This window comes from Opisthocomus hoazin, chromosome 3 (assembly GCF_030867145.1).
Source record: "Opisthocomus hoazin isolate bOpiHoa1 chromosome 3, bOpiHoa1.hap1, whole genome shotgun sequence".
Taxonomy (NCBI): Eukaryota; Metazoa; Chordata; class Aves; order Opisthocomiformes; family Opisthocomidae; genus Opisthocomus; species Opisthocomus hoazin.
In genome coordinates this window covers 61,937,506-61,951,985 of record NC_134416.1, presented here as the reverse complement: position 1 = coordinate 61,951,985, position 14,480 = coordinate 61,937,506, and the positions used below count along the sequence as shown (strand labels likewise).

The following is a 14,480-nucleotide window of genomic DNA, read 5'->3' as shown; positions in this document are numbered from 1 at the left end:
TCCTGGCTCTCACCTTACACCACAAAGGCTTTATTTACTGAATAGAACATGCTTTTGAGAAGAGTCAAATATACATAATGGGAAAGAGGAAAGCACATAGGTGAAGATAGTAAGAAATCTGTACCTCTGAAGCACCCTGGCGCGAAACCGAGCTTTCTGAAGGCCACAGGCACCCTTCCTGGAATGCAGAAAAACACAACAAAAGAGAAAAATTAATACATCACATCACCATCCTTGCCTTAATAACGTGACTCTTAGGAGCAGCCAGCTTTTAAAGACTGGCTGTCTCTACCTAGAGAAAGGTGATACGCAAGCAATGTCCCACCCCTCACTTTGCAAAACCAGAGGCAACAGCAGCTCTGCACCCAACACACCAAGCCCAGTCCCTTTTGTAAGTGCCGAGTCACCGTCTCCAGCACGCAGCCTCATGGGCCCCAAGGATGCAGCGAGCCAGCCGCAGCTATGAGCGCGCAGTGATGGGGGGAGATGACAGGAGAGACCTCAGTGCTTGCGTGATAAGCAGGCACCTGTAACCTCCCAACCCGTGGCGAGGCTGTGTCAGCACAGGCAGCAGGTCCCACGAAGCTGACCTGCCAGCATGGATCTCCATTGTGCACCAGAGCCAAAGCAGTTCGCAACGAAACCCGGCAACTGTAACCTCAGTGAAGCGACAGTCACCGAAACCCAGGTATATGCTGGTCAAAACTGTCAGTTGCCCAGTTCCCACCATAAACAGCAATTACACAGCTGAGGTTTCAGCCACCGGTTCCCTTCTTCAACCGCTTCCCCAGCCACCTTCTCAGGCCAGAACAAAAGGGTGAAGGAAAACAGGTCAATGAGGGAGAACGGCTTAAGGCATAACATTCTTCTCAGCTAGTCATTTAGAGTAGCAGTAACTACCGCAATGGAGTTATTTTACTGGAAAATTTCAAAGATGAAAAGGACACATCTGAGCAGCTACAAAGCACAGAATTTCAATCTTGGTGCAAAAGAAGAAAATCAAAAAATTGTATGGTCACGACTATTTTCTTGGTGCTAATTAAAGTTTTATGATTTTACAGACTTAAGAAATTTCAGAACTGGAAGGAAAAGGCCAACTATCCCCAAAAGCATCACCCTGCATAGACTACTTTCAAATCCTACCAGACTGCTTTTTCTCACCATAGCATCTTTCAACATATTTCAGATGTAAAAATAGACCTAACTAGATGTTCATCATGACACTCGGAGACCAAAAGCCGTCTGTGATCTTCTCAGGAGAGTCCACCGCAGAGGAAAGCTGCTCTAAGAGCAATTTCGCACAGGATTCAGCTGTTAAGGCAAATGCTTTGAATAACAAAGCTGGTCAATCACTTCTCTTCTGTAGCTTTAGAGAGCAGAGACAGAGGGAGGCTGACCACTGCAATGATTTACAACTTTCCTTTGCAAAAGGCCTGATATTAAAGGCAGATCTTAGGTAAATTCATGTACTTCAGTGCCTATATAAGGTTTTGTCAACAGCAGAAATTATAACTATGTAAGTGTATATATAATTGTGTGTATATATATATATACTTGTACCCATCTTCCTTTCCACTTCTCCATCACCCAGATGCCCTCATTTTGAAATATCTGCGGGTGCATTTGCACAACTACAGACAACCAGGTTACCAGCAGCTGACCCAGCAGGCTCCAAGCCTGTTGCGGTTGTTAAGTAAAACATATTAGTCAAAGCTAAACTGTGCAACTAACTGCCCATGAACTACAGGCCATACACAGCCCAACAGCAGATTCCTGAGCGATGGCTTGAAAAATACAACAGTGTGTAGCTTTATGCTTAGTGCAGCTGTCTCGGTCTCTCCTGTAACGTGTTCAGGCTCAGAAGAGATGACAAAAGGCAAAATCAGTGACCCAGCCCAGAAAGGAATTCAATCTACCACCACCACTCATGTGACTCAACTCCCTCACGAAAACGAGTTTCTGATAATGAACAACAGACGACAGCCCCATCCTAGGGCCCGTCTCCGCTGCAGCAGGTGAGGAAGAAGAGCAGAGAGAGACAGTGCAGTAGGTGGAGAAAAACTCCTGGTGCCAGGAGAGAGCGGGACTTGCGGGCCGAGCCGAGGCACACAGAGCTGTCACCAGCGACATCTAACAGAAACAACCTGCCAGAAGAGTGGAGCTGCCCGTTACTGCTGCTGCTGCTGCCTGAACCCCAGTACAGTGACGGACCCTGCCTGGAGGCACTGCGGCGGCTACAGGGACGCGACGGAGTGTGGTCGGGGTGCTGGCACAGCTGGACCATGGCTCTCCCCGCTCTGCGATAAGCGCTTGAGGAGACAGACAGTGTGGGATGCAGCTGAGCTCCAAGGCTATGAGATCCTTAGCATGCAGGGATGTGTAACAACACGGCCTCTGTGTACACGGCCTCTGTGACAGTGTGTCCCACAGCCCACCTGGAGCTACCTCCTTCCCTAAGGTTTCCTCTGGAGAGAGCAGCAGGCTCAGTAAATCATTTGGCAGCAGCCAACCCCCAGCAAGATCTCTATCCCAGGAGCCAAAGGAACTCCCCAAGCAGATGGTTGGGTAGCATGTGCTCAGCATGCCCACGCTTGGAAAATACCAGGCTCACACACCACGTGCAGACCAACCTCATCAGGCGCACGTGGCCGGTTCAGTGCCACAGTACGAGATTCTCTCCTCACCACTATAATAAGCCCAGACTAGCCAGCCCAATGTAGGAAAAGGCACTAAGCTCTTACTTAGTGCACAGTCAAGTGTTAAAATGGACAGCAAGAGGGGCACGGAGACAGGGAAGGCGCCAGCAGGCAACTGGGTTTCCTGCACCCAGCTACAGAGCAATCCTTTAATCCTTCTGGGACACAACCTTATTGTACAGTGACCTGCAAGGGCAAACACAAACATGCAGAGGGGCTTCCCAAACTTTGAGAGAAGAGCAGTATGGCAACATGGGAAGAAGAGTACAGAGAGGAGAAAAAGAGAGAGAGATGCCAGTGCGTAATTATGAATGGCTCTGCAGGGTTTATATTTTTACGTATTTGAGGGATACAACAGAACAGGAAAATCATTTATGCTTAACATCACACACTAGATACACGCTATGTAAAAGGATAAGGGGTATTTCATTAGGTGCCTCTGAGCCAGCCACAGTAGCTCGCTACTGAGCTGTGCAGCTCCCGCTTCAGGGCTGGCCCGGGAACAGCCAGCTCACAGCAAAGACAAGCCCCACTCAGGCCCGTCTGCAACCACCTATTTCGATGTGCCCTTCTGCTAACGTCCCATGGCTAAGAGAAAGGCTATGAAATTAAGAAAAATTGAACACACCAAAATGCTTTGGTGAATCTTGCCCTGCAATGCTATAGGGGTTTTCTGCACTTTGTCTTCTACAGATAAACTCCATCTCCTCTACAGAAGGTGGCGTCTGGAAAAAAAGAACTGCATCCAAACAGGTGCCTGCCCCATCTTCCCAATTTTGATCTTTTCAGTCATTCTGCCTTCCTGAAATTGCTGCATCCACCACAGAAGACTTACTGTCTACCTTTCTCGAGTCTTCACATCAGGGAAATCCTCCCTCTCCTGCACTGGGTAGATACAACTTAACCCAAGGGTTGCTGCCCACCAACTCCACTGCTCTTGGGGTGGTGGCAAAGGGTTGGGAGGAGAAAAAAGGACAAACCTTAGTGCTGCAGAAGGAAAATACCCCTATGACTCATTTTTCCCCAAGATGTAGAAGTAAGAAACAGCACGCTAGTCCCAACACAAGCAATCTGGGGTGACTTACGCTGAGGGGAACTGTTATTTCTTGCTCTCTCATTGTCTCCCTACTTACAGACCTTCATTTGACAGCTCAAACGTTTCCCTGCGCTCAGATCAGTGAAAATTAGGTAAGAAGTGACCGCATTTGTATTTATATTCCCTCATATTTTTCCTCCCTTTATTATATACAACACCATGGTACATTGGCCTAGTGATAAAAAACTACTTCTGACATCCTTTCACTTGGTGACTTCTCACCCCGCTTCTCATCCCGTGAGCAAGACGGAATCAGGCACAGGCACCCAGCTCAGCACGACAGCTAGCCAGCCACCAGGCCTGGCACCAGCTCGCAGCCCCAGTACCACACCCCCCAGCACCGCGCCGACAGGCACTTCCCAGCTAGCAAACCCAGCGCTGGAGGTCCTCCTCGATGCCCCCTCACACCCAATTCCCCGGGGATTTGTACAAGCAGTTCTCAGGTATGCGCAACCAAGGTTAAGCCTGAGCGAGTGTGGCTTACCCACTTTTTTCTGTGGGCAGTATATCATTTACCTGCTTCTCACAGGTTCTCAACAGCTAGCCACCTCAACTTGCTCCTTCTCAAAGAGACTAGAGGTCTTCAGGCGTGAGCTTCAATACTTAAAAGTAACAGGGAGAGAAAGCTTATGCACTCATTCCCTATATCGTACTCATTTTTAACATTGTTGGGTTTTGGAATGAGAAATGATAGGTCTCCATGGTAAATCCTAGCTCCTACAAATAACACCAGAGCAAGAAAAATCTTCAGGACCCTGCTATGTCTTTTGTTGACCTTTGCCGTTCCTGGGTTTCGTGAAAATTTACAGAAATTAATTTTGCAATTAGGTTTTGAAATAACAGAGTTATTTAACAAATCCAGCTAGGTGGTTACTTAATTATCTTACGGTGGTGATCATTTAACTCAATACTTAAGAGCTTAGGAGACAGGATAAGCTTAAAATAATTTGCCTAATTTGTATTTTACAAAGGTTTACCGCCTCTAGAATTAAACAGTTTAGAAACATTGTGCTTCCTGGAATACACAGTGTCATCCAACTACCTCGGCTGAGCACCAACTACAGATAAAAATTTACGCTCAGAAAGAAAATTTCCTCAAACTGTAATGAAGCAAAAGCATCCCTGTGCTGGTTTTGGCTGCGGTAGAGTCAATTTCTTTGCAGTAGCTGTTAGGGGGCTATGTTTTGGATTTGTGCTGAAAACCGTGCTGGTAACAGAGGGATATTTCAGTTACTGCTGAGCAGTGCTTGCACAGAGCCAAGGCCTTTTCTGCTCCTCACACCGCCCTGCCAGGGAGGGGGCTGTGGGTGCACAAGCAGGAGACACAGCCAGGACAGCTGACTCTAGCGATACTCCATGCCATATGATGTCATGCTCAACATACAAAGCTGGGAGGAGGAGAAGGGGAAGGGGATGTTCAGAGTGATGGTGCTTGTCTTCCCAAGTAACCGTTACCTGTGATGGAGCCCTGCTTTCTTAGAGGGGCTGAACACCAGCCTGCCGATGGGAAGTAGGGAATGAATTCCTTGTTTTGCTTTGGTTGCGTGGGCGGCTTTTGCAGTACCTGTTCAACTGTCTTTATCTCAGCCCCCGAGTTTTCCCACTTTCAACCTTCATGGGTCTCTCCCCCATCCCGCTGTGGGGAGCAAGTGAGCAGCTGCATGGGGCTGAGATGGTGGCTGGGGTTAAACCCCAACAATCCCATATAATCCAAACTTTGGTTTTTTTAATGACTCTTAAGGAGCTTTTCAGTTTTTCCTCTACTTTTTAGATTCTGAGAATTAGAACTCGGCCTGAAATTGTATTTCCCAAGAAACAAGAATCAGTTTTTCGGTTTCTGAAGTGCGTCACAGGTACTACGTCTCTCTTTTCCCCCTCGATTAAACTCAAGACTTTCATTTTGGTTTCATACGCATATCCACACGCCCAGCCCCGCCGCAGGGACACATCTGGGAGGGCAGTGTGCTTTCTGGCGCTGGCCCTAGGTGGCAGCGACCGACCAGGCCACAGGGGCCCTGCCTGCCCCAGGGACAACCCAGGGCCGTGCCCCCTTCCCTGCCCAACAGGGGCAAAGCAACGGCGCTGCCTTGTCCCCGGCAGAATGACACCTATTGCAGCAGGATTGCTCTTTCCTTTAAACACTGAGTTTCCCAAGGGCAGGAAAGGTCACTGTGCCTGGCAGAGCAGTGCAGGGTACCAGAGGTAACTACAGAGAGCTCCAGAGCTCTCCCATGTAGTCCGCCTCCCTACACTTACAGAGATTATTCCTGTTACTCAATGCTTTAAAGCCTTTATTTCCTCAGCTTCACAGCACTTTACCACTTTAAGTAATCCTCATTTGAGCCAAGTGAAGGAAATAAGTTTTATTATCCTTCCTCCTTTACTTGGAGATACATCCAGCTCTGGAGCCCCCAGCACAAGAAGTACACGGAGCTGTTGGAGCGGGTCCAGAGGAGGCCACAAAAGTGATCAGAGGGCAGAGCATCTCTCCTGTGAGGACAGGCTGAGAGAGTTGGGGATGTTCAGCCTGGAGAAGAGAAGGCTGGGGGGAGACCTTATTGCAGCCTTCCAGTATCTGAAGAGGACTTACAGGAAAGTTGAGGAAAATATTTTCAGCAGGGCCTGTTGGGACAGGACAAGGAGCAATGGCTTTAAACTAAGGGAGGGTAGTTTTAGACTGGACATACGGAAGAAATTTTTTTTACCATGAGGGTGGTGAAACACTGAAACGCATTGCCCAGAGAGGCAGTGGAGGTCCCATCCCTGGAAACATTCAAGGCCAGGCTGCACGGGGCTCTGAGAAACCTGATCTAGTTAAAGATGTCCCTGCTCACTGCAGGGGGTTGGGCTACATGACCTCCAAAGGTCCTTCCCAACCCAAAGCATTCTATGATTCTGTGAAGCAAGTTGCCTGATGTGACACACTGAGTCAGAAGCCAACCCAAAGGCAGCATGCTCCTAGCTTCTAGTCCTACCTGCAGACTTCCTAGACGATCCTGCCCTTTAATATTAAAGATGTTCTGACTTCACTGCGGTAGCCTTCCAGGATCAGCAGCCAGCACACACTGTCCCTCCCGGCAGCACACCTTGCAGGGAGGCAAGCCCATGTTCCTCATGCAGGCGGCAGGAGAAGACAGCACGCATCCAGCTCCTGCCAACTGACACCTGGGACGAAGGAAAAGGCTTGGCAAAGCGGGGTGGTCTACTGCACTCACACTCTCTCCCGGCTACAGACTGGGTTCTTGTTCCCACCGCAATCTTCTTTCTTTTGCACATGTCAGTAAAAGTGAGAGTGAAGTGGGTCAGGGATACCAGCAAGCAACAGAAAAAATGCCAATGCCAGTGGGGAATAATTTGAAAGGCCAAGAGGCAACATTAACATTTGAAATTGCCAACAAATCCCTGGAGTTGTCAATATTATTGAGTATTTTCTGTCACCCTCCTGATGCTCCCCTTCTATTCCAAAATAGCTGTTCCAAGAAGGGCAGTATTTGCACAGCTGTGCTCCTGGAGCTTGGCACTATCGGTGCAGGTCCCAATGCAAGCTGACCAGCCCTAGCTGCAAAGCTGCCCTCAGTGCTGGGAGGCAGGGGCTGGTCAGGGTGAGCATCTCGGGTGATGGATGCAGGGACTTCGCTGCCAGGAGTGGACCTGGGGCAGTCAAAGCGTTCAGTACTCCTTCAGCATCCACTTTTTAAAAAGCACAAAGACAGAAGCCACCAGGATGGGAAGAAGGAATCAATTTAGGAACTTCAGAAGCTTATTAAGGAGCTCCCTGTAAGTCACTTAGTTAATCTCTTTTCCCTCAGCATCCCCCTGGAAATCACTGGTGATGACACTAAGAATTAATCACTGGAAAGCAAGCTTTATCTTGGTTTTGTCCCAGCAAACAGAAGTGCACTGCAGCAGCTGCTTGGCCGTGGCTACCTGCATTCCACGAGGAACATTGCCCTCCCAGTACAACACCAGTCCTCCCAAGGCACAGCCAGCAACACCACAGCACACACCCTGTGCGTGGATGTGCCTTTCCACAGCTGCCACATGGCTCTGTCCCAAACCCCCCCAGTGCTACCAGCAGCACCAGTCACTCCACGGGAGAGGCTGTGTCATCCTCGCGAAGCAGCCCCGGGCATAAAACACACCCCACAGCCTTCGCATCCCCCCAGTCGCTCTGCAAACCTTGCCTCGCGCCCGGCCGTGACGCCAAACACTGCTGATGGATTGGCCAGGAGTGGGAAACGTTCAGTGTCTTACCCATCACGATACAGACACCATTCAGTACCGTGCACGCTCACGTCAGGTTGCCAGTCACGCTGATGCGATTGTCACTCAGCACTGTTCCGTCTCTCACAGTTAAGACCCCTAAACTCATATTTCTGCTGATGTTAAAACAGGCTTTGAACATTTTAATATCCACGCTAGGAGAGGGCAGGGCTTGCCACGGGAGGGCAGGCAGCATCCTCAGCAGCGCTGCTGCTGCTGAAGCACCCCATACTGAGCACTCAAGAGGTTGTCTTGCCCCTGCTGTGATCTGTTTAAGGCCTCAGCCTTTACTAACCAAGGAAATAAAACAAACAAAACAAACAAAAGACCAGAGGAAAGATTGGAAGATGAGACTCCAGAGGGGATGAAAAGGAAAAAGAGAAAGAAAAAAAAAAAGATAAAGATGAACTGGTGGTCACACAGGAAAGCGTATTTATGGAAGAGAAACCTAACAACTACTTTTCAGTATGTTCTTGTCAAAAAGCAACTTTTTTTTCCTGGGATCAGTCCCTTTTCTGCCCTTTGTGTGTTAAGAACACTTGTGATACCAGTGACACTTCATCTTCTTTTTAATACTCTAATTTCTGGACTTGGAAGACAATGAGAATTTCAACTCCCAAGCCTTTTTTTTTTTTAAAAAAAAAAAAAAACACCAAACACCCATGAAGGAAGTTCAGCCAGCCAAAGAAGCAGCCCACAAATACGTTTTCTTTCATTATTTTGGAGGCCTGACCCCATGAGTTTTACAGGTGTGAGGATGGCAATAAAGGCAGTAGATAATATAGCTGTTTGCTTCTGTTATGCTTTCTAGAAGAACCAGAATAAGAGATCATCTGTTCAATAGCTGGTCTTTACAAGGCCAGAAATCTGTGCAATTCAGCCACAGCTCAGCTATTGGCAGGCATGATTATCTATCTAGAAATAGGACAGGCTTGAAGGAAACGAAAATTGAAGCTAACAAAAGGACAAAAAAAGGCCTCTCTGAATAGGAAGGACATGGTTCTGCATCTTGATACGCCTCTGCTGCCTCAGTTACATGAAGGTGGGTTCACTTCATAGAACAGGAATTACAGGAACTAGCGAACGGTCAATTAATGTGCTTTACAGTTTTCTTTTAAGAAACACTACTGAACTTCCTCTGTTTCCATTTGCTATTTCTCCACCAGCAGAAGGCCTGAGTCAGAAAGCTATTTTCTTCAGACATTAGTAGTTAATAAACTTTTAAATCTGTTTTCACAGTCTATATACCATTAAAAAAAAAAAACATTCCCTTGGAAGAGAATCCACTTATCACTAGCATTTGCACACAGAAGAAGGCCTCCCGATGAAAAAAATCTGTATATTTCTAAAGTGCATAATTTAACCTGCATATTACTGCTCAGGCTATCCATTTACTTTGTGCAACTCACTCCACCATGGACAAGAAGAACAGACTGGCTATTTTCAGCTTCACATCACAGAGCCAGTGCTTTCGTTTCCCGACCCTCGTGCACCACGCACTGCTTTTAAGGTTTGCACTGCAAGCAGCGCACAACCAGTTTCTACCAGAATTTCCTTCTAACACCTGAGACAAAGGAAAATTCAAACGTATTTGACATCTGACCTCAGAGAGCTCTCAAGTCCTGCTCTCCACAAGTGCGACCTTCTTTTAAGAACAGTTTCAGCTTATCAGAAACCCAGATGAGTAATAGCGATGACAAGCCTACTCCAGAGAGTTTTCGGAAGAATTAGTAACCAGTTCTTGCCAGCCAATCATCAGTTCCCACAAAGTGCTCACTTGGCTATGACTATCATTACTTACAAGGGTGCCATCAAACTGAAACTGAGCCAGTGTTTTAAAAAATTATTTAAGAGTAGTTCAGGATACTAAAGCAGCTCCTAAGTCCCCACTGCCAAGGTGCACATTCTTCTTCACAGACAGGTGGTGTTTTCTCCCTTGTGTTCAAGAGAAAAGGCACCTTGCTCTGATAAGAGACAATACTAACGAACCATACAAAGGAAATAATGGGTTACTTCATGCATTTGACAGCTTACTGCAGTTTTAGAAGATTTGTGAAGATGAAAATGTGTTTCCTTCATCTCAAATTATGTCATTTTCAGTACTTGTAGCAATTATAGCTAACAGTTTTTGGGTAGAAGTGTGGTTCCTGAATTATAGCGTCCATTTCAAAGCAACACTCAAATTAATCTAGCCAATTTTTCCAGCCCTGAAGTCCATAAGGTTAAGGTTTGACAAGGTCCAGTTTCGCCTGTGACTGGACAGAGCTGGACAATGAGGCGACCTGCCTTTGAGGCACCTTTGCTCCCCATGCAGCCTTCAAGGTAAGAGCTACTCACCCCAGCACAAGGGTGTGGGTGATGTGCTGAGCAAGAGCTTTGGGAACCCTGCATTAATCACATTTTACAGCTGGCCTTCAGGAGGGAGCTGCCAACTGCCAGAATTGCAGCTCCCCAGCAGCCACTCGGGTCCAGCCCTGTCACTTGTCACTGCTCCTCCCCTGCCCGGGCACTCTGCTCGCTGATCCGGCTGAAATCTAACCACCGTGGAAAAAGAAAGCAACTAGTGTTCAGCCAGACCAGCCCCCTGAGGCCTCTCGCCATGACCTTGGCAGCTCCCCAAGGAGCACAAAGAAGGAAACACAGGACTGGGATGGAAAGAAAGGTGAGACTGTGGACTTACGACTGGTGTAAACCATTACAGGACTGCACCTTCCAGTTACAACCAGACAATTTTTTCAACAGCGAGATGAAATGAAGCTGTGAACTCAACACTGTTGCCAGGAGTTCAATGCATCAAAAGGCGACACTCACAAATGGCCCCTCAGCCACCGCACTCAGCGAAGAGGCTAAGGGCACCACTCTGAGGACATTGAAAAGCACATGAGAAAAAGGACCCCCCTGCACTATCACAGGACACTGCACCGCACTGCAGGCCTGGGGGGGACATCCCAAGGTCAGGGACACCCTGTGTTTAACCTCACAAGGGAGCCGTGCATCCCACCCAGCAAATTCCTGGCTCACAGGGCAAGTCAGGTGCCCATTCACTGTGGGGTTGACTAAAGACAGCCTTAACACATCTCGGCTGAGATTCAGTCTTAAGCCTTTGGCTCTGTAACACAACACATCTTAACCACTCCAGGTCCTTGGAGGGATCATCTTCCTGACACGTTTTTTCTGTCCAAGTGAAACAAACATTACATTTTCCTGGGCCCTTACTGGGCCAGTGTTCTGGATCCAGCAAATTGTTACTGCAGCTTCACAAATCAGTAATAGTGATAAAACTCCAGGATACCAGTAAACCTATGGAAAGTCACAACACCACACATTTCAAGTCTTCATACCCCAGGTGATCTCCATTCACTCCCTCTCCACCCCCCTTCACATTACAGCAGCAAAGAGGATGTCACCTCTGAGCCTCCAAACGCAAAATAAAAACAGGCTACATAAAACATAGCAAGGTCTAAAAATAATCAAAGACAGTACATCACAAACTTATGTTCCTTTTTTTTTTTTTACCTACTGACAAATGCAACTTCAGCAAAAGACCTAACTACAGGGAGCATTAAAGGTGACATCAGAAGTTTTTCCAACAGTTGCCTGTACCAGAGCTCCTCAAGATGCTTTGCTGCAGACCCATCCAGCACAAGGAGAAGGAATTTGGTGCAAAGGGCTCATACTTACCGCCTGCAAAGTCTCCTCCTGTCTTCTGCTTTGGCTCTGTCGGTTGATGAAGGAGCGTGTTGAGAGTTTGTAATGGTTCAACAAGCAGATGATCACTACCACCATAACAGTTATAACCACAATTATGATGATGATTTGAACAAACTCCAGTTCAGCTAAAACAAAGGAGAACAAAAAAAAGAGGAAAAAATGTCAATCACACAGAGAATGTTATCCATCGAAACAATAATCTGAAAAGCCTTCAGTATTTCATCAGGACTGATCTGGACTAAGATGTTCACTGCTCTCCATTTCACAAAATTTTGCAAAGAAAACCATGTTCTAAGGAGTACAAAAATTATTCATTTTTTGGCAGCACCGATCAATTGGTACAAGTGACTGCAGGTCAAAGCTAAGAAACTTCCCAGTGATCCTTCTCTGCAGCCTTCATACAGGTAATAAATTCTTCAGCATAAACACCACAGACAAGCTTTTTGGATAATACAAAAATTCCACTGGAGGAAAAAACACAACCAACCAACCCACCCCCAGAACAAAAAACCCCAAACAAATACACAGACACAAGACCTACCCTATTTTAACAGCCACCTGCAATGCCAATGGAGTCCAGAGGGCTCCATAAGCTTCAAAGCAGAGGCCATGGAGAGAGCAATCAGGACACTGTATTCAGTAAACCATCCTTAACTTTTTAGCAGCTAAATAGCATGAAAGCTACCTAAATCAAGTGGAAAACAAACTTTTTTCCTATTGAATCCACACACGATGTCTTTTTCAATTACTTACTTCTCTCCCACTAGAGTAAAATTAACTTTTGTGGGACATTCCCATTCAGGTAAAAATCTAAAAAGAGATCTGGTAGTCTAAAACAAGATATGTTCCACTATGGTTAAAAATGAACCCAGGGCCTTGGCTGTTGCAAGAGATAAAATTACAATGAACTCCATCAGAGCCCATCATCTTATCTGAAGTCCTGCCTATACCACAAATATTAAGTATATTTAGAAATGAGTCACTCTTGGACCCTTTTGGCTATATTGGAGCAGCAAGGATGCAACGTAAGGGGAGAAATTGCCCTTTGGAGTTACACAGTTGCCGACATTTCTATGGAAACTGCATTGCTCACAGGGGATGCTCTCATCTTGAAAGACAACTCCAGTTAATGGGAGGAGGTCTTTGGTTGCTAGGCTGGTAGAAAAAGCAAAGAAGCAGTGCCAGTTGCTCAGTTTCAGTACTTTCCAGAAACAGCACTACTTTTGGGTGCCAAAACATGAATTTCAGGGAACCGATATTAAACTTCTGTTCTGAAAAGCCAATGAGGAAAGAAAGATAGCAAAATATAAAGAGACAAACCAAACATCGGAGAGAACAAGCTTCCCCCCCCCTTATCTCTTTCATTTGTAGTCATCCTCAGCCTTCCAGGTACCAGCACTGCGCTTACGCACACACAACACCACGACGCCGAGCTAGAAGAGCGCTGTTCACACATAAAATCCAAATCGACCTGAGGCGGAACTAAAGGAAACTGGAGGCTGTTTCGTTGTTCCGAGACCTCAGGCGACAGGAGCTGCACACGCCCTGGTCCAGCCGTTTGTCACCCATTGCCACTGGGCATGGGCACACCACCGTCAACACGCTGAGGTTCTGCGATTGTCTCAGTGGGAGTAACTCAACTTATTTAAGGCTAAGGCAAGAGTAAAGGGCAACAACACATCTATCATTTAATTTCTCCTTGCTGTTAACTACCAACCACTCCTCACTAAGACCACCAACATCTTCCAAAAATTTTATTAGTTGGTGCTTTGCTCTGCTTTCGCTATCAATCCCATATGCAGCAATCTCCCCTCCTTGAGTCACCAGAAGCTAATAGTGTCAGCATTAAAAGATCAAAAAGCAAGAAGTATCGAATTCATTAAACAACAAACCCACCAAATCTGCGTTTAAGTAAAAAGCCAGTTTTCCTCGGCTCAGAATCACAGAATACAGACTTGACACGGCTGACAACTGCTGCAATTCACAGCCTGCAGCTACTAAGTATCAACGGGTTTCTTCACCCAAAACTTGTGTTTTGGGGGGTCCACGATAATACTTTAGACTGGAAATTGAGAGACTGCAGCTAAAGGGCAACATGCAAAACCAGCAGTGTTGATTTAGGCTTTCCTAGAATGCAAAGATCACTGCAATGACATGTTACTTCTCTATCTGCCAAGGGCAGAGTCTTCTAAATTTATCGAGGCCCCAGCATTTCCGTAGCGGGGGCCGGTGCCTCTCCCATAGAAACGGTAATTAGGTCTGCGAGCATTTCCCTCGGGGGGATCACTCGGAAATGTCTACCTAAGACACGGCCCCGCAACAAAACCCACGCAAGTCACAGCTGTCAGCAGACAGGATTTTCCGCGTCCAGCTTCGCGCCGCAGCCGCCGAAAGGCAGCGGAGCTCCCTGCTGCCGTTCTAGAGGGTTTCCTGACCGAACGGCGGAGGGAAAGGAAGGGGGAAGGAGACTGCTGACCTCTCTCCCCTCCGGCCGCCCGCTGCCTGCGGGGGGAAGCGGGGGGACCGGGGCCGCAGCCGCCCCCGCGGCCTGAGGGCCCCCCCCGCACGGCCTCCCCGGGGGGCAGCGACCCCCGCCCGCCGCTCCCGCTGGAGAGGGGGGGGGGGGGGGGGGAAGGAGCAGGCGCGTCCCCCGGGACAGCGCTTCCCACCGGCACCGCGGGAGGGGCAGCGACACGCCTCGGCGGGAGGGCGCG

The 14,480-nt window shown here is 47.6% G+C and overlaps 1 protein-coding gene across 8 annotated transcripts in view; it reads right to left on the bottom strand.

Annotated features, from left to right (window-relative positions):
- LDLRAD4 (low density lipoprotein receptor class A domain containing 4) overlaps positions 1-14,480 on the bottom strand; it is a 303,243-nt gene that overhangs the window by 11,376 nt on the left and 277,387 nt on the right. For all 8 annotated transcript variants that reach the window (XM_075416511.1, XM_075416513.1, XM_075416514.1 and 5 more), the window contains 2 exons: positions 11,737-11,891; positions 125-178 (listed from right to left, as the gene is read on the bottom strand). In XM_075416511.1, coding sequence (XP_075272626.1) covers positions 125-178; positions 11,737-11,891 — 209 coding nt within the window. The remainder of the gene's footprint in view (positions 1-124; positions 179-11,736; positions 11,892-14,480) is intronic.